General features: G+C 44.6%; 1 protein-coding gene across 1 annotated transcript; it reads right to left on the reverse strand.

Annotated features, from left to right (window-relative positions):
* Window positions 1-105: 105 nt before the first annotated feature.
* cabp4 (calcium binding protein 4) lies at window positions 106-22,509 on the reverse strand. The gene is made up of 6 exons (XM_034094021.1): window positions 22,485-22,509; window positions 22,087-22,117; window positions 21,579-21,722; window positions 4,230-4,339; window positions 2,269-2,416; window positions 106-385 (listed from the first exon to the last, which is right to left on the reverse strand). The coding sequence occupies exons 1-6, from the start codon at window positions 22,503-22,505 to the stop codon at window positions 357-359; spliced, it is 483 nt and encodes a 160-aa protein (XP_033949912.1). The 5' UTR covers window positions 22,506-22,509; the 3' UTR covers window positions 106-356.
* Between the last annotated feature and the right edge of the window lie 548 nt (window positions 22,510-23,057).

Raw genomic sequence — 23,057 nt, forward strand, 5'->3', positions numbered from 1 at the left:
ATGGACAGAAACGAAGAGGAAAACATAATTAAATATACTAAAGTCCTTAAAGAAACTAAAGTTAAAATGTTATCAGTGAAAGTAGAAAGTTAATGCACATTCATTTAAAGGCTCTAAGAGCAAGGAAACGTTCTAACCACAAGGGGGCGACAGCGCAGCATAACAGTTACAAATATTTCATAACTCCCCTTTACCCTCTGCACTTACTCAAACTCAACATTCATGAAAATAAGTTTTATTTTACTCAATTAAATTTGTGTACGAGCATACACTTGAAATGTCACAGGAACACATTGCAACAGCAGGAAGAGTTTCGGTACTTGTGAACCAGCGCCTCCATCTTCTTCCATCAGGGGTCATCGTGCAGAAAGCATCATAACAAACTCTGCAGAGGGAGACAGAGAGCAGATCCACCGATAAGGACTAATGACACTAACATCATAAAAAGAGAGCTTGAGATGCAGCCACATTATTTTTAGCCAATGTACCGGAAACTAACACGGCACATGTTGTGATGTAATGAAATTAGTAAATGGGAAATAGATGCAGTGACGGACTAATACCAAAATAAGGGAGTCAAATATGACTCTTTTTTTTAATATTAGACTGGTTTTCTTAGGAGATTTCAATCACAAGTCTGGAGTTAAAGGCTGACAACTCCAACACTGCCAGTTGCAAGGCTCTCAAAATCAGTGATCAGTTTTCTTACCACTTTTTTCACTATTATAGATTCACGTGTCAATCAGGATAGCTATTGATGTGTCCTGTCAATGTAACCAAGCTTGAGGCAGGGGTCACTAAATCAATCCAGTCAATCATGACTTCCATTTCCCCATTGTGACTCTGAAAGACGTCTGGTTGTAGGTGTGAATCTATTGATTGACAGAGTACTAAAGCCTAATTCCAGATTAACCCACTTATCTCTTGAGGTGCTCCTCTAACCATTTTCTGTAAAAAAGAAGTGAAGTGCGGAACAGCAGCTCCTAACACTTGAGTTCGACCTGCCGTCTGGATACTGAGAGGGTCTTCTCTCGGAGGCTGTGGAAGCTGGTTTTGTCTGCCCATGTGGTTGAGCTGGACAGACACACTCCAACGCTGCCCCAGGGGCTACTTGATGATAATGAGCTGCACCTGCTTATTGATCCCTTCAGGGACTGACACGCCTTGTCATATGTTCCCAATACTTGTAATTGATTGGATTGCTGAGACAAGACAAACAGGATCACACCTCTAAACCCCCAGTGTGCTGCAGCATATAATCGTGTGTGTGTGTGTGTGTGTGTGTGTGTGTGTGTGTGTGTGTGTGTGTGTGTGTGTGTGTGTGTGTGTGTGTGTGTGTGCGTGTGTGCGTGTGTGCGTGTGTGCGTGCGTGCGTGCGTGCGTGCGTGCGTGCGTGCGTGCGTGCGTGCGCGCGCTTTGTTTATTTGCTTGGGAGGTACAATATGGTAATGACATGTTTGCAAAGTCCTTGAACTGCCCAAGTGTGTGTTCTCTTTATGATATGTGACAGTTGTCCAGGCATGTGTATTGATTGTATTAATGCACTCCTGATTAGATTGGATCGGCCCCTCCAGCTAACCCACCTTGATGTAACCATCCCTGCTTTCCCATCCCAGCCTTTTCCCGCCTCATTTGTAACTGATTTTCTCCTCTGTCACCTTCATCCTCAAACCATTCCAACAATATTCATGTACTCCTCTGCTTTGTCCTTCCTAGTCCGCTCTTGCCCCATGAACACCAGCAGTTACAGACCTTTTTTGTCTGATTTACTCGCGCTCCTGTCAGGTCATGATTACCTCAAGTATTTTCTTTATCAACACTACGTCCATCACATTCCAAATGTGTGATTAATTGATAATAAACTGGATGTTTCTGTACTAAAATAGTATGTAAAAAAAAGTGGCTTTAACTACTGGATTGGCAAGAAGCTGGACCATTATCTTCTTTTAGCAAAGTATTTTAACTTAGTTTATGTATCGCTTTGAACAAATCTTCATACGGTTATGTTATAATTTTCTACACCTAACCAAGTCGTTTTGTTTCATTAAACTAAACAGTAGTTGCAGTAAATCGCATCCTCTGGCAACTGCACAAATACCCAATGGGGCACAAGTACCCTTGGTTGATAATCACTGTATTGTGTACCAACCATCCCCTTGTCACAGTTTTATCACTGTGTTTAATAATTGTTTCAATGTCCTCTCACACCTTGCCTAGAGTCTAATTGTTTCCCTCCTCCAACACTCCCCTGAGTCGCCAACCGCTCACCATCAAAGTCAATGCTGCCATCTTTGTTGAGGTCAATGTCGCTGAGGATCTCCTCCAGTTCGCCTTTCTTTAACTTCTCCCCCAGGAGGTTCTTCATGCCCTCCTTCAGCTCATCATGTGTGATCTTTCCATCACCGTCACAATCAAACTACAACATGTTCGGTGAGTGGAGAGCAAGGAGGTGGGGACATGTGTGTGAGGAGAGACAAACAACACAGATGAAGAGGATCAGAGATGGCACAAGGATTAGATATGAACATTACTTGTTTCTGAGCTAATGAGGAGGGTGGGGAATGATCACAGTATGATGTAATGCACAGGGGAGGAGAAGACAGACAGAGTGAGGAGAGTTATCAAGAGAGATACACATATTTCAAGATGATTTTATGCAGAGTATAGTCACAAGTAGGCAGCATGAGGTCCCTGGAAGTCTGAAAACAGCTAGAGTGTGCAGATGGGGCAACGCTGACTCATGAGGTGTGAGTGCTACAGTGAGAAACACTTTTAAAGTGAGGGCTGAGTTGGTAAGAGTTGACAACGTATTCCTATTTGTCACGGAGTAAACTATAATCTGCATGTGGCAGTTGAGAGCTACTGTATTATATCCCACAAAATTGAACGACTCATCAGAACATGTGATTGTGTAAGCTTTAAACAGCGCTACTCAGGACCTTGGTGATGACGCACTTGTGATGAATTAACTCCAGATATAATAGCAGATGAATATGTAGCGTTGCCTTCTCAAAATAGAGACACATTTCTTCTTCTTATACGCACGCAGATGAATGTTGCTGAAGGTGTCTTGCCATCAGGCTTTGATGGCAAGACTTCAAGATTTTTGAGAAAGAAATATTGTCACAAAGCTCAATGATCAAGATCAGTAAAAGGTGTGTTATATAATTGACACAAATTATGATATTTCCATAAATATACATTTAATTATAATATTGATGGCAGCTGATAATTCACCCCATTCTTTTGTTAGGAGCCAGAATTTAGTCATACTTAGAAGCCCAGGACTACCTTAATAATATACATAATTTACTCCCGGTACCATAATGACATGTTTTCAGTTATAATCATTAGGAGCACATTATAACCCTTGTCTGTTCAGCAGTTACCATTAAAAACCAATCATGCTATAATGCGCTAAATGAAAAACCCAGGTGTGTGAAGCTTTAATAAAAAAACACAATCATCTCATTTGTTTAGCTTGGTCGGCGGCTACGTCATCATTCATGTAAGTAATACCACTGCATTCACGTCAAAGAGAGGAACTCAATAGTTCCTCAAGGTTACTGATCCACAAATGAACAGGTGAGTCAAATAAGTGTAGAATATAAAGGGTGGCAATGTATGTGGCAGGATCCAGACTTTATAAAAACATCATCATTTTTTTATATTTTCCTTCGTCAAAATGTTTAACTTCTGCATTAATTAATGACTCACTAACACTCTCCCCCTCTGACTTGTTTACCCGTAAGAGCCGTATGTTTATACTCTCTAAGGAAAGGTCATGTTGCACACTTCAAAGTACTGTCACTTTCTTATTACAGACACATGCATTTCCTAACATTCGGTCTATATGCTGTAAAATATATTATCTCTTCGATTTACACACGGCATCTATTGCACGTCTGTCCGTCCTGGGAGAGGGATCCCTCCTCTGTTGCTCTCCCTGAGGTTTCTCCCATGTTCCCCTTAAACTGTGGGTTTTCTCTGGAAGTTTTTCCTTGTACGATGTGAGGGTCTAAGGACAGAGGGTGTCGTTTTTCTCATACTGATATTCTGAACAATCTGTGCTGTTGTATTTGCTGTAAAGTGTCTCTACTGTAGGCTATTTTTATTATATGTACAGCACTTTGGCTCGACCAAAAATCGTTTATAAATGTGCTATATAAATAAAACTTGATTTGATTTGTCATTTGAAATCAGTTTTCTTTTGAGTCCCTGGCTCTTACTTGTTTGAAGGCGCAGCGGAGCTCCTTCAACCCGACCATATGAGCAGTCTCAGCAAGCATCCTTGGCCCCATTAACTCGCAGAAATCATCAAAGTCTACATGACCGCCCCCTGCAAGAGGCCAAGGACACACACAGCAATGTACACAGAAGACACATGCACAGGTACACAGTAAAATCTGGAGTGTTCATTTAACACTCATAGATATGTTCACTGGCTCAGTGTTAAAAGGAACTCTGTGTTAATCCCTCCCTTTAAGTGTTAATTATTGCTCTATTTTGGTTTAGAGCAATAAGTAGGCCTGTCCATAGAATATTTTCTAGATGGTCCTTATCTATGAGTGTTAAATTAACACTCCAGATGTTACTGTGTAGACTACCAAGTAATCATGTTTATGCCTCCCTGGAGTGCTTATGCTACACATTTTTTAAGCATTATGGTGTCAGAGTATACAGCCTATTAACAATGATGACAAGAATAATTCAGATCCTATACTGGAACCTATACAATTGTTATTATTCCAATTCGGCAAGTACAAGCTAAACATAACATTTACACAATTAAAAAAAGCAAATAGTTACAGCTTATGTACACATACAGTAGAGCAAAGGCATCATTTGGAGCTGTGTTTCCTGTGGCCAAAATTCAATCCCCATTTAGCTTGATTTTGGTCTCCACCAACTCCGGAGAAACATCTGGTTCTACGGCTGCTGAATGATGTACTGTTTTCACCAGGTAGTTGTTCACTTTTCAGCCTGGTGCTGGACAAACAAGTGTTTTATGAGATTCTACACTAAAAAGTTGCCTGCAGCATCTTCAAACAATGTTTAGGGAAGCTGTAAAGTGCGGACCATGGACCAAAACCAAAACAATGAGCTGAAAGAGGCTTAAACCCTCAGTGGAGCTGAGGGGGACTGCAGTGTTGATGATAACTCTTCTTTGGTTCAAACTGAGCTACCCCTCTCAAATTAGGCCACATGTAGAAATGAAATCCAATCCAAAAGAAAAACAGGGATTGAAGTTCTCTTTTAAAGCTCTTTTTTTAATTATTTATAAAACGACTTCTCTTTTTTGATGTGCAAAGACTTTTTAGGAAACAGTCCATGAAAGTTTGACCCTTACCCCCATATTTACACAACAATAATGTAATGTCCTTCTTCCTGACGTATGGCTTCTCAGCGCGACCGTGGCCTTTAGAAAACCTGTAAACACGATTTTTTTCGTAATATTTCTTTGGGCTTTAACACTTTAATAAATAGCAGACACTGAAAATACTGAAAATGGACAGGAAAGGGGGAGATTGAGAGGATGACATGTAGCAAAGGTCTGCAGGTCAGATTCAAATCCGGGCTGCGGCGGCAGGGACAAAGCCTTTAGGGCCAACCTTTCCAGGTGAGCACTGTAGCACCAGGTTATACATTACTTTGACTTCTCTGTCGGACAACATATTGTACAAACTAATATGTTTTGGCATAACTGCATAAAGTAAGCACTGGGTTTATTGAAAAAGTGTTATAGTCATGGCTGATTTTCAGGAAAAACATTAGGTTCACGAGCAACAAACATGTAGTGCATCTCCCTCAAATAAAGTATTGTAATACAAAAGCATAAATACAAATAGTTTGTCAATATTTTCTTAAATGCAGAAGAAAAGCTTTTACCAATGCATCCAGCTTTCCTTGACTTCTCACCATACTTCTATGTGAAAAGTTTATGAATTTCCTTAGTGCATAAAGGCGATAACAATGCATTCAGCTTCCTGCTCATTATGTTTCCTTCCACCCAGTTCTGTTTGTTTGATCCCCATGGTAATGATCAAAACAGGCGGACACAATGGAAGGCTCATGTTATTAGTTTGACAAAAGGCAGGCTTATTTGATAGTGTGTAGACCAATATAGCCGGTGGGTTTTCATTATCCTTGGGTGGATGTGAAAGACTTTGTCTATAGAGCCATGCTGTCATTTTAATCAGTGCTCAGAGAGTCAGGATTGTTGCTGATGAAAATCAAACTGTGACAAACTGTCTGGCTTGAAACATACTTTTAATGTTGGCGAATATTAAACTAAAGGTTTAAATTGCCATATAGTTGCAACAACAACTGAAGGTTGCTAAAATATTATTTCTTCTATGATTTTTGAGTTAGAAAGTAATTGTAATACTTGCATGGAGGTGGGCAGACTGGCTTTACCCTTGTGGAACAGCAGTTTGTGGGGGATTACTGACACCTCCTTAAAATATTGTGCCTCAAGTGGGTCCGTTTATAATCATGAAGTGGAGATTATTATTATTTTTAATTGATAGTTACATAAAAAAGACTGATTTTCATGGCATTAATGGATCTGTAGGGATTACGCTCCAGAGATTAAGCTAGGGATATCTGAAGCTCATTCTACCGTATGGGTCAAATAAAAGTATCAATGAATAGATGAATATTTCATATTACATAGTATACAACATAGCAGGAAATACAAAATGTAATCACCACAACCAAAGCTCTGAAGTTATGAATAATTCTCTTTTTTGTTTCCCCTTAAAGTAGAGCTTTAAAGTACTTCCTACACAGTTTGAAGCATCACATAATGTGTTCTATGCTCTTTCTATTTACAGTATACATTAAAGGTAAAGTGTGTAACGCATGAGAGATGACAATGTTATGGCTGCAACATTACAAGTGTTAGTGGTGTGAAAAGACAATTTTTCCAAATGAATCATGAAAATAATTAGAAACAAGGCTATTCAAGCCTACTATTAACAAAACTGCGCCTCAGATTTTAATATAAAATTAACTGTGGTTTCCTCTGTTTTTAATGACTTGCTGGTCATTCTGACCATCTGATCAGGAATGACTTACCCAGTGGCGTAACAAGGTTGTGATTGGCCCCGGTGCAAATATTTTGTTGGCCCCCCCCCCCCCCAACTCAGCGTTGCTTGCTTTTTTCTATCTCTATCTCTCTCTCTCTATCTCTCTCTCTCTCTCTCTCTATCTCTCTCTACTCTATCTCTCTCTCTCTCTCTCTCTCTCTCTCCACTTTCAAAATCTATTTAAAACTCATAACAAACAAACAAAATTCCCAAAGTTGTCTTGAAATTAACTAATTAAATAAACGAAACGAAAAAGATGGCCTACTTATGTAAACAACATAAAACGGAGCATTATTTATTTCTACTTGAATGTCGCACTGCACCCGCTTTGCGATTATGTAGATTATCTCATTTTGAACAGCTGGACTCAAGTATTTCACAGAAGCTTGTGGTCGCTCAACAAGTTCTTTCAGAACCGGATCGTAACATGCTAAAAGTTCTATCATACTGAGAAAGTTTCCACTGTTGGGCTGTCCAAGAATCTCCCTATGTCCTCTAAAAGCCAAGTTACAAGTGGCCAGAGTGATTGTAATGTTGACAATACGCTCAAGTACCTGTCTCCAGTAATTAGCAGCATTCCTTGCATTCCTCTCCATGTTTGCATCGATTCTCCCGTTTTTCTTCCACTGTTCATATACAGCCAGAAGGGTGGCAGTGAAAGCGGAAGGTCTCGACGGACCAGACCCGGGCGGCAGAAGCTGGCTTTGGGGACATGGAACGTCACCTCTCTGGGGGGGAAGGAGCCGGAGCTTGTGCGGGAGGTGGAGCGGTACCAGTTGGATCTGGTTGGGCTCACCTCTACGCACAGCATCGGCTCTGGAACCTTACTTCTGGATAGGGGTTGGACTCTATTCTTCTCCGGAGTTGCTCAAGGTGTGAGGCGCCGGGCGGGTGTGGGGATACTCACAAGTCCCCGGTTGGGTGCTTCGTTGTTGGAGTTTACCCCAGTGGACGAGAGGGTCGCCTCCCTACGCCTGCGGGTTATGGGGGGGAAAACTCTGACTGTTGTGTGTGCTTATGCACCCAACAGCAGTTCAGAGTATACGGCCTTCTTGGAGACCCTGGAAAGAGTCCTGTATGGGGCTCCTGAAGGGGACTCTTTAATCTTGCTGGGAGACTTCAACGCACATGTGGGCAATGATGGAGACACTTGGAGGGGCGTGATTGGGAGGAACGGCCCCCCTGATCTGAACCGGAGTGGTGGTTTGTTACTGGACTTCTGTGCTAGTCATGGATTGGCCATAACAAACACCATGTTCGAACATAAGGATGCTCATAAGTGTACGCGGTACCAGAGCACCCTAGGCAGAAGGTCCATGATCGATTTCGTTATCGTATCATCGGACCTGAGGCCGTATGTTTTGGACACTCGGGTAAAGAGAGGGGCGGAGTTGTCAACTGATCACCATCTGGTGGTGAGTTGGGTCGAGTGGCGGGGGAAGCCTCTGGATAGACCTGGTAAGCCCAAACGTGTAGTTCGGGTGAACTGGGAACGTCTGGAGGAGGCCCAAGTTCAGGAGGCCTTCAACTCGCACCTCCGGCGGAGCTTTTCGGGCATTCCTGTGGAGGTTGGGGACATTGAACCAGAGTGGTCAGTGTTCAAAGCCTCTATTGCCGAAGCCGCGGCGGAGAGCTGTGGTCTCAAGGTCCTAGGTGCCTCAAGGGGCGGTAACCCTCGAACCTCCTGGTGGACACCGGTGGTCAGGGAAGCCGTCCGACTGAAGAAGGAGGCCTTCAGGGATTTGTTATCCCGGGGGACTCCCGAGGCAGTTGCAAGGTACCGACAGGCCCGAAGGGCAGCAGCCTCATCCGTGGCCGAGGCAAAGCAGCAGGTGTGGGAGAAGTTCGGAGAAGACATGGAGAAGGACTTTTGGGCGGCACCAAAGTTGTTCTGGAAAACTGTCCGACACCTCAGGAGGGGGAAGCAGGGAACCATCCAAGCTGTGTACAGTAAGGATGGGACGTTGTTGACCTCAACTGATGGAGTGTTAGGGCGTTGGAAGGAACACTTTGAGGAACTCCTGAACCCGACAACTCCACCCTCTATGTTAGAGGCAGAGCTGGAGTATGACGGGGGATCAACACCAATCTCCCGGGGGGGGGTCACTGAGGTCGTCAAACAACTCCACAGTGGCAAAGCCCCGGGGGTGGATGAGATCCGCCCGGAAATGCTGAAGGCTCTGGGTGTTGAGGGACTGTCATGGTTGACACGTCTCATCAACGTTGCGTGGAAGTCGGAAACAGTACCGAAGGAGTGGCAGACCGGGGTGGTGGTTCCCCTTTTTAAAAAGGGGGATCAGAGGGTATGTGCCAATTACAGAGGCATCACACTACTCAGCCTTCACGGGAAAGTTTACTCCAAGGTACTCGAAAGGAGGGTCAGGCCGATTGTCGAACCTCAGATTGAGGAGGAACAATGCGGATTCCGTCCTGGTCGTGGAACGACGGATCAGCTTTTTACTCTCGCAAGGATCCTGGAAGGGGCCTGGGAGTACGCTTATCCGGTCTACATGTGTTTTGTAGACTCGGAGAAGGCGTATGACCGAGTTCCCAGGGAGTTACTGTGGGAGGTGCTGCGGGAGTATGGGGTGAGGGGGTCTCTACTCAGGGCCATCCAATCTCTGTACTCCCAAAACGAGAGCTGTGTCCGGGTCCTCGGCAGTAAGTCGGACCCATTTCCGGTGAGGGTTGGCCTCCGCCAGGGCTGCGCTTTGTCACCAATCCTGTTTGTAATATACATGGATCGGATTTCGAGGCGTAGTCGTGGGGGAGGGGGTCTGCAGTTCGGTGGACTAAGGATTGCACCACTGCTTTTTGCAGATGATGTGGTTCTAATGGCTTCATCGGTCTGCGACCTTCAGCACTCACTGGATCGGTTCGCAACCGAGTGTGAAGCGGCTGGGATGAGGATCAGCACCTCCAAATCTGAGGCCATGGTTCTCAGCAGGAAACCGATGGACTGTCCACTCCAAGTAGGGAATGAGTCCTTACCCCAAGTGAAGAAGTTCAAGTATCTCTGGGTCTTGTTTTCGAGTGAGGGAACAATGGAGCGTGAAATGGGCCGGAGAATCGGAGCAGCGGGAGCGGTACTGCAGTCGCTTTACCGCACCGTTGTGACGAAAAGGGAGCTGAGCCAGAAGGCAAAGCTCTCTGTCTACCGGGCCATTTTCGTTCCTACCCTCACCTATGGTCATGAAGGATGGGTCATGACCGAAAGAACGAGATCGCGGATACAAGCGGCCGAGATGGGTTTCCTCCGCCGGGTGGCTGGTGTCTCCCTTAGGGATAAGGTGAGAAGTTCGGTCATCAGGGAGGGACTCGGAGTTGAGCCGCTCCTCCTTCGCGTCGAAAGAGGCCAGTTGAGGTGGTTCGGGCACCTAGTTAGGATGCCACCTGGACGCCTCCCTAGGGAGGTGTTCCAGGCACGTCCAGCTGGGAAGAGACCAAGGGGTAGACCTAGGACCAGGTGGAGGGATTATATCTCTTCGCTGGCCTGGGAGCGCCTTGGGATCCCCCAGTCAGAGCTGGTTGATGTCGCCAGGGAAAAGAAAGTTTGGGGCTCTCTGCTGGAACTTCTACCCCCGCGACCTGACCACGGATAAGCGGGAGAAGATGGATGGATGGATGTTCATATACAGTATGGCACACGCTCCGAAATGGACCTGAGATTGTGCATGTGAGTCAATTGTCGCAGACAACGTGTTAGGATTTGTCTGTGTTGGTATTTTTCGTGTCCTTTTCTATCTTTGGGTTTCCTATTTTATTTTGTAAAGTGTTCACCCCCGTTTCCTGCCTGTTTGCTTTCTGTCGGTTTCCCTCTCTGATTACCCAATTGTGTTCACCTGGTACCTATGTGTTTTCTCCTCCCTCCTCACCTGTCTCGTGTTTATGTGATTAGTCCTGGGTGTATTTAAGTTCTGGGTTTTCTGTCTCTCTTTTTCGGGTTGTCTTGTGTATTGGCTTGTCCTCGGTGAGTGTTCTGTTCTGTTCTGTTCTGTATTTGTCAGCATAGCCTTGGAATAAAGGAATTATTTTTACGTTAATCTGCATTTGGGTCCTACCTGCTTCACACACGTAACATTACAACCCGACCTCAAATATGGGCCAAGCAGATCCTTTTGAGCAGGAATTATTGGATTTTACTTTTTCTTTGGCTACCTGCTCTGATCAATGGATAGGAGCGGTCAGGGTTCAGCAGCGAGATGCTGCTCTGGCAGAAGCAGTCCACCTTACACTGAGGAATCAAAGTTTGGTGAAATTCTTACCTGCCAGGCTTTTAGATTACCTCACAATTTGTTTTCCCAGTCCTGACAGACCCAGGTCTCCCAACTCCTGTTTTGACACCACACGCATCGGTGTGGTCCGTCTGGCGTCAGCCCCTGCTTCTCACCCAGTGTTTGCTACTGTCCAGGAGCCATTCGCTGGTACTCGTCTGGCCTTTGGAGGTCCACGGAGCCTCCAAACGGCTCCTAAAGTAAAGTGTCGCAAGGCCAGGTTGGCAGCATGAGCCCAAAGGGACAGGGTTCCAGAACCAGTTCAGCCCCGAGCAGTCATGGTTCCGTGCCCCAGTACCATCCCACATAGCCATGGTACAGTGCTCCAGTACCACCCCACACAGCCATGGATCCGTGTTCCAGTTCCCTGCCCAGCAGCCATGGTTCCGGCTCCAGTGCCGGTCCCAGCAGCTATGGTCCCTGCTCCGGAACCGGACTTTACAGCCATGGTTCCGGCCCTGGTTCCGGCCTTAGCAACCATGGTTACAGCTCCAGTTCTGGCCCCAGCAGCCATGGTTCCGGCCCCAGTCCTGGTCCCAGCTGCCATAGTCCCTACTCAATTCCTTTCTCAAGTCCTTTCTCAAGTCCCCACTTTAGTCACCTCTCTAGTCCCCTCTCTAGTCCCTCCTCTGGTCCCTTCCCGAGCCCCTCCTCTAGTCTCTCCTCTAGTCCCTTCCCAAGTCCCTTCCCAAGTCCCTTCTCTAGTCCCTTCTCTAGTCCCTTCTCTAGTCCCATCTCCATTTCCCTCTCGAGTCCCCTCTCCAGTCCCCTCTCGAGTCACCTCTCAAGTCCCATCTCTAGTCCCGCCTCTAGTCAATTCCCTAGTCCCATCTCTAGTCCCTCCTCTAGTCACTTCTCGAGTCCCCTCTCCAGTCCACTCTCGAGTTCCCTCTCGAGTTCCCTCCTCGAGTCCCTCCTCTAGTCCCTCCTTTAGTCCCTCCTCAAGTCCCCTCTCTAGTTCCCCTCTTGAGTCCCCTCTCAAGTTCCCTCCTCTAGTCCCTCCTCTAGGCCATTCTCTAGTCTCTCCTCTAGTCCCCTCTCGAGTTCCCTCCTCTAGTCCCTTCTTTAGTCCCTCCTCGAGTCCCCTCTCTAGTTCCCCTCTCGAGTCTCCTCTCGAGTTTCGTTCTCTAGTTCCTCCTCTGGTCCCTCCTCTAGTCCCCTCTGTAGTCCCTTCTCTAGTCCCTCCTCAGGTCACTTTCCTAGTCCCTTCTCTAGTCCCATCTCAAGTCCCTACTGAAGTGCTGTTGGAGGTCCCGCAGACTACTCTTCTGCCGGGGGTCCTGCCAACCGCAGGTCCTGTGCCGTTGGAGGTCCCGCAGACTACTCTTCTGCCGGGGGTCCTGCCAACCCCATGTCCTGTGCCGTTGGAGGTCCCGCAGACTGCTCTTCTGCCGGGGGTCCTGCCAACTCCATGTCCTGTCCCGTTGGGGGTCCCGCCGACTGCTCTCCTGCCGGGAGTCCTGCCAACCCTGTGTACTTTCCCGTTGGAGGTCCCGCCGCCTACTCTCCTGCCGGGGGGCCTGCCAGCTCCTTGACCTGTCTCGTTGGTGGTCCCGCCGACTGCTCTCCTGCCGGGGGTCCTGCCAACTCTTAGTCCTGTGCCGTTGGAGGCCCCGCCGACTACTCTCCTGCCGGGGGTCCTGCCAACCCTTTGTCCTGTCCCGTTGGGGGTCCCGCTGTCTACTCTCCTGCCGGGGGTCCTGCCAGCTCCTTGTCCTGTCTCGTTGGAGGTCCCGCCGACTACTCTCCTGCCGGGGGTCCTGCCAACCCTTTGTCCTGTGCCGTTGGAGGCCCCGCCGACTGCTCTCCTGCCGGGGGTCCTGCCGGCCCTTTGTCCTGTCCCGTTGGGGGTCCCGCCGTCTGCTCTCCTGCCGGGGGTCCTGCCGGCTCCTTGTCCTGTCTCGTTGGGGGTCCCGCCGACTGCTCTCCTGCCGGGGGTCCTGCCAACCCTTTGTCCTGTGCTGTTGGAGGCACCGCCGACTGCTCTCCTGCCGGGGGTCCTGCCAATCCCGTGTCCTGGTCCTCTTCCGTGGGGGATCCTGCCGAGGCCTGTCCCACCAGCTCCGACACCGGGTCCTGCCCGGCCTCCGGCACTGTCCCGTCAGCGCCTTCCTGCCTGGCCTGCGGAGCTGTCTGGTCTTCGCCCTCGAGCCCGGCCCCCTGAGTGCAGTGGTCCTCGCCCTCGGGCCCGGCCCCCTGACTCTTCCTGCCGCTGCCTTCGCCCCTCCATGGTCCCCACCTTGGACTCTGTCTTGCCCCCGGGCCGTCCGCCCGAGACCCCTTCCTGGTCCTCTGCCGTGCCCCTGGGCGGTCAGTTCAGTCCCGTCCTCCTGACCCCCTCCTCCCACCCTGGTGGCTTGATACCTGCTCTGGTAGTGGTGGTGTAATACATCTCGGAGAAACACCTGTTTCCTTGATGTGTGTCTCTGGGGAATGGACCGATAGGCCTACATGGACCGGTTGCTATAATATAGCCTTTGATCTTGGCGTCGGGGTCTCAATAGCGCCATAGAGTCCCCTATCGGTTGGGGGCGGGGCCCTTGCGGGAACTGTAGGACCACCGCCGGGCACAGCCAAATCCATCCTCTCCTCCTGGCTCATGGCTGGAGAAGAAGGTCGCACAGCCACGGATACAGCTTCACTTGTGGAGTTAGATGATGGTGAGGCAGGTGAGCTATCGTTAGCCTCCGGCTCCCTCTGCACGTCAACATTACCAACGTTAGCGTTCGATTTCGAGGACAATGTATGACAAAAAAAACGGTCTAATGTTGTCTGTTTAGCCTTTACATCTCCTTGTTTTCTCTTGTCCTTTCTCTTTTGAGCGCCGCTCTTGTGTTTTGGTTTGCTGTACATTATAAATGCAAGCTATTCAATTTGTTATAATTCTGCCGATCTTGCTGCTGCTATAGCTGTGTAGTACATATAACTTTTGATGTTGATTAAACGGTTCGTTCGTCACGCAAGGTATCACATGACATGAAAGGGAGCAAGGTCATTGGACAGACAAATTAAAAATTAATTTAGGTTGCTAGGTTACTTTGAAGACTGCGTGAACCAGTCAATGCCATTGGGGCCCCAAAATAAAATATATATAATTTAAAAAAAAAAAAAAAATTATATATATACATTTTTATTTTTTTTGCATGGGCCCCTGGACGGCTGTGGCCCCCGGTGCTGCACCGTCGATAGTTACGCCACTGGACTTACCCCCGGGACAGATGAAGCTGATAAACTGGACAGAAGCCAGCTGGAAACATGCCTTACTATAACTTTTATCCAATGACCTTTTCCCTCTCTGTCTGTGTCTGTGTATTCTCTTGTTCCGATTAACCCAGCCAAATCTTTTTTCTTGTTTTGTATCTATATCTACGACGGGATCCGGAGTCGAGGCTGATCCTCTTGCTGTAGTCCTGTGTCTTGGATCCTCTATCCTGAGTTCTGGATTAAGTCGTGGACTTCGGGTCGTGGCTGAACCTGTCTCTGCGGTCCTGCCTGGGTCTCGTCATGCTGCTTCCCTGATGGCTTCCACAGGATTGTAGCTGACATCCTCGTGGATTCATCTTCTTATTACAGACACATGCATTTCCTAACATTTGGTCTATATGCTGTCAAATGTATTATCTCTATTCGATTTACACACGGCATCTATTGCACGTCTGTCCGTCCTGGGAGAGGGATCCCTCCTCTGTTGCTCTCCCTGAGGTTTCTCCCATTTTCCCCCCTTAAACTGTGGGTTTTCTCTTGAAGTTTTTCCTTGTACGATGTGAGGGTCTAAGGATAGAGGGTGTCGTTTTTCTCATACTGATATTCTGAACAATCTGTGCTGTTGTATTTGCTGTAAAGTGTCTCTACTGTAGGCTATTTATATTGTATGTACAGCACTTTGGCTCGACCAAAAATCGTTTATAAATGTGCTATATAAATAAAATAGATTTGATTTACTGTGTTTCCAAGAAGGAGTAAATGTTATGTGGGAAAATAATTACTTGTGGACCCAGAGTCTAAAGTTTCATAATCAGTGTTAATCAATGCTCTATGCTACATTTATGTAAAAGGATCTTATGTTTAGCCATTACTTCTAAGCAGGCCTTTGACATTCTTCAAGTTTTATAACAATACATACCAAAATGTCTGTTATCAATCACACAGGGGAACTCTAATGGTGTCATGCTAGTTTGATTTTGATTTGCCTTTTATTTTTTAAGTTATCAATTTCTGAGAATGTATCTTGCTATGTTAAACAATGTTGGTGTTGACAGCATTTCAATAAAAACAAATCATTCAACTGCAACATCCCTTTCAAAAACAATCTTCAAATTTCTCTGGATTACCCACATGTCAGAAGGCCTACTATTTCCTTAGTATAAAATTGAGGTTAAATAAGGTGGTTTTATTCAAATATTCCTTTAGAAATTGAGTGCAACTGAAGAGACATTTAGTCATTATTGTGTCGTTGATCATTATTTGTTATAATCAAAAATAACGTTGTTTAAACAACTGAAATACTCCTAACATCTGAGCCGCTGGAGGGGCGGGTACCGTCTGTGTTTGATTGACAGCAGCTGGCAGGACGCTCTCCCCCAGCGAGATGGGTCTGTCTGCAGACCGCAGCAAGGAGGCGTTTCCTATAGGGGCGTTTCCTAACTTTTTTTATCCAGCTGCTTTTATAAATCCTCGCAGAAGAAGTCATTGTTCTAGTGATGGGAATTCCGGCTCTTCTTGCTGAGCCGGATCATTTGGCTCACCAAGAAGAGCCGGCTCTTTCGGCTCCCAAAGGGCTCTTCAGTTTACCACATATTATACCTTTTAATTAAATCAAATGTAGCCCTGTTTTGACTAATTATTTATATGTGTACACATATATCACTTAAATTATTCAAGACATCCTTTGTACTAAAGTATTCAAAAGTAAAAATTACATGTTTAATATAAATTATTTGCTGTGGCCAATTGTTTTCATTGCATTTACAGACCCGTGTAACTCTCTGATACCACCCAATTAATGCATTGACTTGCTTGTAGAACCACGCTACACAAAACAGATAGCAACACCTATAAAAACTATTTAAAAAAAGGGGCTACTGTATCAACCTATATAAAGTATATAAATATAGTTTTTCTCCCTGCAGGAGAGGGGAGCGTGCTTTGAGATCAACTGCTAGGCTGCAGCGGGGAGAAGAGGGGGACAAAAAGTAGGAAGAGAAGTAATGGGTCAGAAACCCTCCTTTTTACGCAGCGGTCCAGACATAGACATCATAGCTACGGCGACATAGTTGCCAGTTACTTTTTGCATTAGGGCAGGGATATCTTTCAAGGTTTGACATAATGAATTGTGCTACTTTTAAAGCAAGCAACGATGTTTTCAAATCTGTAATCAAAAAGCTCCTCAAAAACACTATAGAAGCAGTTCCTGCCGTTGTTACGTTAGTTCAAACAGTAACAACGGACTACTTTTCTTAGCGGATGCATGTCAATTTAAATCAATACAAAAAACTATTTTTTAAATCAATAAAATCTTTTTCTAAATCCATAAAAGCATTTCAATTATTATTGGGAGTCATGTCGTTACTTTGTTGAGAATGTGGCCATGTGTAATAAGCGGGATAATGTCCACATTGCACATTGCATAATGTGCCTTCATGCCGATCTAGATCCCTCCGCAAAAACAAAACAAAAAACCTCTCGTTCGCGGGCGAGAGCCGGCTCCCGTCGTTCACTATAGGAAACGCCCCTATAGGAAACGCCCTATAGGAAACGCCTCCTTGCGGTCTGCAGACAGACTCTATTGCCCCCAGCAGGGGAACGAGAGACTAACCTAAACAAGTTTCGCTTTGGTTGCAAGTGATGGACAGATACTGTTTTTTAGGCTTTGGTTTTGAGGGGTAACCACCGCGCCAGCATCCACAAGGGCCGAAATGGCATTTACAGGTACGTGTAGGGTACATGCTGCTGTTTAATGTGCTGCAGCTGAGCAGCTTATTAGAAACCTGGCCTGCAAACTGAGGCTGACAGTGAATTATGTTTGGTCACTCCGCCACAAGACGTCATATTGTTAAGTTTGAAGGGGATTTTAATTAGCAGAAAAGCAAACGTTGTTAAAGCCTTGGGTCTTGTGACATGTAGCAGGTTGCTGTCTGGCTGTCATTTTGTTTTCCCAAAATAAACCAACACAGTCTCACGGCGTGTTATAGTCACGAAATGAATCTATTGATTCGTGTTCACCAACACGATTTCCCCATTGTTTTCGTGTCACACAGAACGATTTTAAAAGCAATGTAAATAATAACAAATTAGAAGGAAAAAGAGATGACAAAAAATACAGATTTCAGTATTCTGACACAGAACGATTTTAGAAGCAATGTATTTCTATTAGTATGTTTCGTGCCTGCACCAAATAATAACTAATTAGAAGGAAAAAGAGATGACAAAAAATACAGATTTCAGTATTCTGAGTATTCTGATTTCTTTTCCTCGCGGACGGCAACAAAACTCAGACATTATACAATTTAAAATAAAAGAGATGGTAGGCTTAGGGTAAGATATTGAGTAAGAAAATGTGTTTATGAACCACACAGCTTCTGGTATTCCAAGACCCGACCGGACAAAAAGACGTGGTGCCACCATTTATTCGGAGCGGATCACAGCTTGCCATCTCCAGGCTGCTTTCGGGCTGTGAGTAAACAACTTGTGTTTCACATAGAGGCGGTCTGAAGGTATGGACAGCTATCAAAGCTACTATACATCACATTAAGAACGATGTACAACTGAAACTCTGACAAAAATATATTGTTAAAATGATTTATTAAAGTTTGCAATGTTTTGCACAGGCATCCCCACAGTCACATACTTTGTCATGTTCTAGTCGTCACTGTAAGCTTCAGGATATCAGCATCTCACCCACAACCTCACATACGCGTACTGAACGTGCATCAAAGTCGTCCTATTCAGTCAGATATACCAAAAGATGAATTTGAACAACACGCGAAGCGATCGAGATGTTTCTTTCCCGGTGAGTCAACAATGGGTCCTCAAGGTACACCCCCCAATACATCTGTCAAAAATAATAGAATATCACCAGTTGTTCGGGCCACAATTTGTTTGGTAACACCGGCACGAAACATACTACCAATAGAAATACATTGCTTTTAAAATCGTTCTGTGTGACACGAAAAAAATGCGAAAATCGTGTTGGTGAACACGAATCAATAGATTAAATTAATTGTGTGACTATAACACGAAATGGCGTGAGTCTGGGTTGAATAAACATGATGTATTTTGGTTTAGAGCAATAAGTAGGCCTATCCGTGAAGTGTAGCGATGACGTTTTAGTGCAGGCAGAAAGCAGTGTTTGTAGTAAAAAGTCATTCTTCCTATTTCACCTGGCTGTAACCACCCAACAGTGATGTAATTGACAGTTACAGGATAATGGAAAATATGGTGAAAACAGAAAAAAAGAACAGTAGTCAGTGAAGTGAGTCAATGTCTTTCACAAAACAGTAACAACCAGTATGTCAAGTTTGTTACCATTCAGTCACCTAGGTTGATGGCGGCGGGCCAAGTGAGGCTGTTGAAGGTTGGAGTTGAAATGGGCAAGGATTAAATGTACCTTGGTCCACTCATCCACGGTTCTAAGCATTTTTTCAACAACAAATACTTAACTGTCACACAGTCAGTATAAACTCTCAGAAATTCCCTTTTACGTTGTAATTATCATCCATAGTGGTTATTTGCATAAAACAAGTTGTATTTAATAAATGATTGTATTTTTATTGAAGTATTTGCTTTTGATTAAAAAGATAAATCGCTTAGCTCCGTTATATAACATAAACTGGTTTCCCTCCTGCTGATCTCAACACACATCTGTTGTTGACAATGGATTATGCATTTATTTAAACAAGGACCATGTATACAAATACATCAATCTCAGAAAAGAGAAGATGCAGTTTTATCACCATAGACCCAGCCAAGGCCTGGGGCTAAAGTAATCTTTACCGTCTGATTGGTAGTTCTGATGCAGTGTAGGTGTACAACTGGCCTAATTTGTATTGTGTATAAATGCAGGTGGACTGCTGAAAAAAACTAAGTCTTCTTTATTATAAAACGTCGGTGTACTCAACATGTCTAAGACCTGTGTCCTCTAGAGCAGGGGTTCTCAAACTTTTTGTTTATGCGGACCACTATTTATTATCAAGGGTTTTCGCGGACCACCTCATATGCAAACCATACAAATAAGTACATATATAAACGTAGTGTTAAAACGCCGATATTTTTTTATATTTAATCATAGACAATCAAAAGTAAATTGAAGCCTATCTGATACTTTTGTGACCGGTGTCTGTCTGCGTTGTGTATGTTTCTCAAAGAGGACGGCAGACGGTATTTGAATTAGGTCATCCCAAACAATGCCACAAGTGCACACGCACGCACGTGCACAAAACGGGCAGACAGGTCTACAAAAAAACTACCGTTATGCTTTAGTTACTGTGCTGCAAAAAGCAGACGGTGCTGCGCTCAACACACACAGACTCAAAACAATGGACACACAGGCATATAAGTAACATAAACAATGGATAGGCCTATTGTAAGTTGCATAAAGGCTTGAGCTAGTATTGCTACTAAGCAGACAGCACTGTTTCTCTCTCTCTCTATCTCCACTTTCAAAATCTATTTAAATCTGAGAAATTAACTTATTAAACGAAACGAAAAATATAGCCTACTCAGGGGTGGATCTAGAAAAATATTCATGGGGTGGCAAGAGGGTGGCAGGAGATTTTGAGGGGTGGCATCCCCTGGCAGAAGTATATGCTGATTTAATCGCAGTCAATGTTAACTTGGAAAGCCAAAATATTTATATTTTAACTGAATAACATTAGGTGACATTATTGTGGCACATCGGTAAAGCCTTAAATAGAAATATATAAGATGGCAGACATAATTGAATGCATTTTAACTGGACAATAACTGAATTAGTTTGTTTCACTCTTAGACCAGGGGTACCAAATGTATGCAGACTGCTGCAATAAGTACATTAATTAACTGTCTCATCGAAGTTTGTCTGAATTAATATGATAATATTAACAATTATATTATTCCTATCAGCTGTCAATCACTGTTATGATGCGGTGATTACCATTCTGTTCAGCAAAACGCCTCACAAACTGATTAAGATCCAAAGCTTTAGTGCGTTTTGATTCAATGCTGAGTACAGCCAAACTTTACAGTCTCTTCTCTGTCATTGTAGACCGCAAATACGTCATTCCTTCCGTCTACAGTACTTGGGTCCGGATGCTTCTCGTTTTGCGCTGTCCTGTTCAAATGAAATCGCCGCCAATCATATTTCCACGCTCGCGCCAGGGCCGGGGGAGGGGTTACAAGGCTCGTGTCTTGTGGTGCATTCACTTGCACTCGGACATTAGAGATTTTCTCTCATAAATGTCCGATGAGCCCAACGACCACTACCCCACTGCCTGATATCATTAGAAAGCTAGGAATCTCCTCTTTCCTGACAGTGTATATAACTCAAAATGTGTCTTCAGGTCAATGCAACTGCTTTTGATAGAGCTAGTCACATATGAGGTGGTCCCCGAAAACCCTTGATAATAAAAAGTGGATTTTATTTAGCTTTTTTCCACGGACCACCTGCAGTACCCTCGCGGACCACCAGTGGTCCGCGGACCACAGTTTGAGAACCGCTGCTCTCGAGGTTTATGTAAAGCCTTGACAGATGCTCACAGATCAGATCGACACTTGGTAACACTTGGAGCTGTTCTCCAGGCTCATGGCAGAAATCAATGCAGTGATGATTCACCTTAAACGTTAAACACTCACCACACACAAATCTATACTGGATCATTCAGTACATATGGTAGAGACAAACACCCTCATTAAGAGCGAGAGAGAAAAGTTTGATCCAAACTAAACACACTCTTCACCATGCAGACTTGTACTCCTACACCCAGCACCTGCTGTGTGAGGGCCATTAATCAGTCTGCTAAAATGTCCCCTACTTCCAAGACAAACATCAGTGCCTCTCGAACTAATAGGAAAGACTGCACGTATATAAGCACACATGTTTGTGCAACTGACACATACATCAGGCATTCACACCTACTCACTTCAGCAACACCCATCAATCATGCACACATGCTTTAACCACTCAGGAAGAAAAAAAACAACAACACACAGTCAAATAAACAGATGGATCAATACGCACATTTCATCTTAATTTGCTGGATGATCTCGATGAGCTCCATCTCTGTCGGCATGTAGCCCATGGTCCTCATGCAGTCTGCAATGTCTTTGTAATGGATGAAGCCATCCGCATCATAGTCAAATTCCTTGAAGGCCACATGTAGCTCTGACAGACAAAAAAAACAAAAACTAATTATAGCAATTGCAACAAACTGTAAAGTATTTTCCCCAAGAGGACACAAACTGTGTGCGGGCAGATAGTTCCACTTTGAACAAAGTATTAATTTATCTGTAAGTTGTTGACTCCAGCAGACAGAACTCCAGCCAGCTCTCAAGAACAGCAAGTTATGTTGTTTGAATTGATTTTGCTGCTCTGAGTCAGTACCAAACATTTCAAGTCATTCTGAAAAACATTCAATCTCTTTCGTGGGTAGAGAAGAGAAGCAAAAAATCTATTCGATTGATAAATCTTTGCATTGACTTGCAATTTATCATGTATTTTCTTCGTAATTACGCCTACCACATCTTACCATCTAACTCCTCCGGCATCAGCGCTCTATCCTGTGGAGCAGGGAAGAAAGAGAAAAAGCATAGAGATAATTACAAGGCCACATCTGAGGACAGGATTTACAAGCAGGGTGGCTTTAAAACAGCAAATTCTCCTGAGACATATCCAGGCAATAATCTGTTTTTGACTACCAAATTACAATAACATGCATATCATGTCAACACTGCCGCATGCTGACAGTATTCTCTAATGGGATTTCACCCTGCGCATGTCTTTCTAATTTGCAAAATGACACACCACACACTCCTGTGTAGACACGCACGACATCTTCAGCATCCTGAGGGACATGCAGCACATGCTCAAGTCTGTGCATACAAATACACACCCACGCACAACAATGTGACAGTGAGTAACACAAACCTTGCAAAGAAAAGGATACATGTAAACCAAGACACGGATACACACGTACACACTCTCCACACAAGAAGCACAAGATATAACATTTGCATAAATCCTTGTGTTTGAAACATTCAGTATTCTCTGCCTTGTTTTGACATTTGCTCAGGGTGTTCTCTCCCCTCTCTCTCTCTCTCTCTCTCTCTCTCTCTCTCTCTCTCTCTCTCTCTCTCTCTCTCTCTCTCTCCGTCTTTTTCCCTTTTTGCATGTGTTCAGGGAAGTTGAAGCAAAGCTAGGAGCAAAATATCCACATTAGGAATAATGGCTTGCAGTGGAATGTATTAAAGCTTTAAATAGCTATATGTTAATATATTCCAGTGGCTGACAGACAGTTTTGATAAATACACATGTTTAAGTCGCAATACTGTACAAATATCCTCAGGCAAGAAATACTAGTACTGTAAACATGTACTAATTTGAATTGTATGAATATGTAAAGCTTCGATATAATAGATTATGAAATGGAATTAATCCTCCAATCAATTATGGCTTTTCAAAAATCGTGCTTGCTCCAACAACATCTTGAATCCAGGGCTA

The sequence above is a fragment of the Pseudochaenichthys georgianus genome, chromosome 1 (assembly GCF_902827115.2).
Source record: "Pseudochaenichthys georgianus chromosome 1, fPseGeo1.2, whole genome shotgun sequence".
NCBI classification, from domain to species: Eukaryota; Metazoa; Chordata; class Actinopteri; order Perciformes; family Channichthyidae; genus Pseudochaenichthys; species Pseudochaenichthys georgianus.

Coding starts and splice junctions, on each gene's coding strand:
- cabp4 (XM_034094021.1), bottom strand. CDS start 22,505: ATGTATCCTTTTCTTTGCAAG. Junction 22,118..22,484: donor TGTATCCTTTTCTTTGCAAG/GTTTGTGTTACT, acceptor CCTGCTCCACAG/GATAGAGCGCTGATGCCGGA. Junction 386..2,268: donor TGGCAGCATTGACTTTGATG/GTGAGCGGTTGG, acceptor CTCCCTCTGCAG/AGTTTGTTATGATGCTTTCT.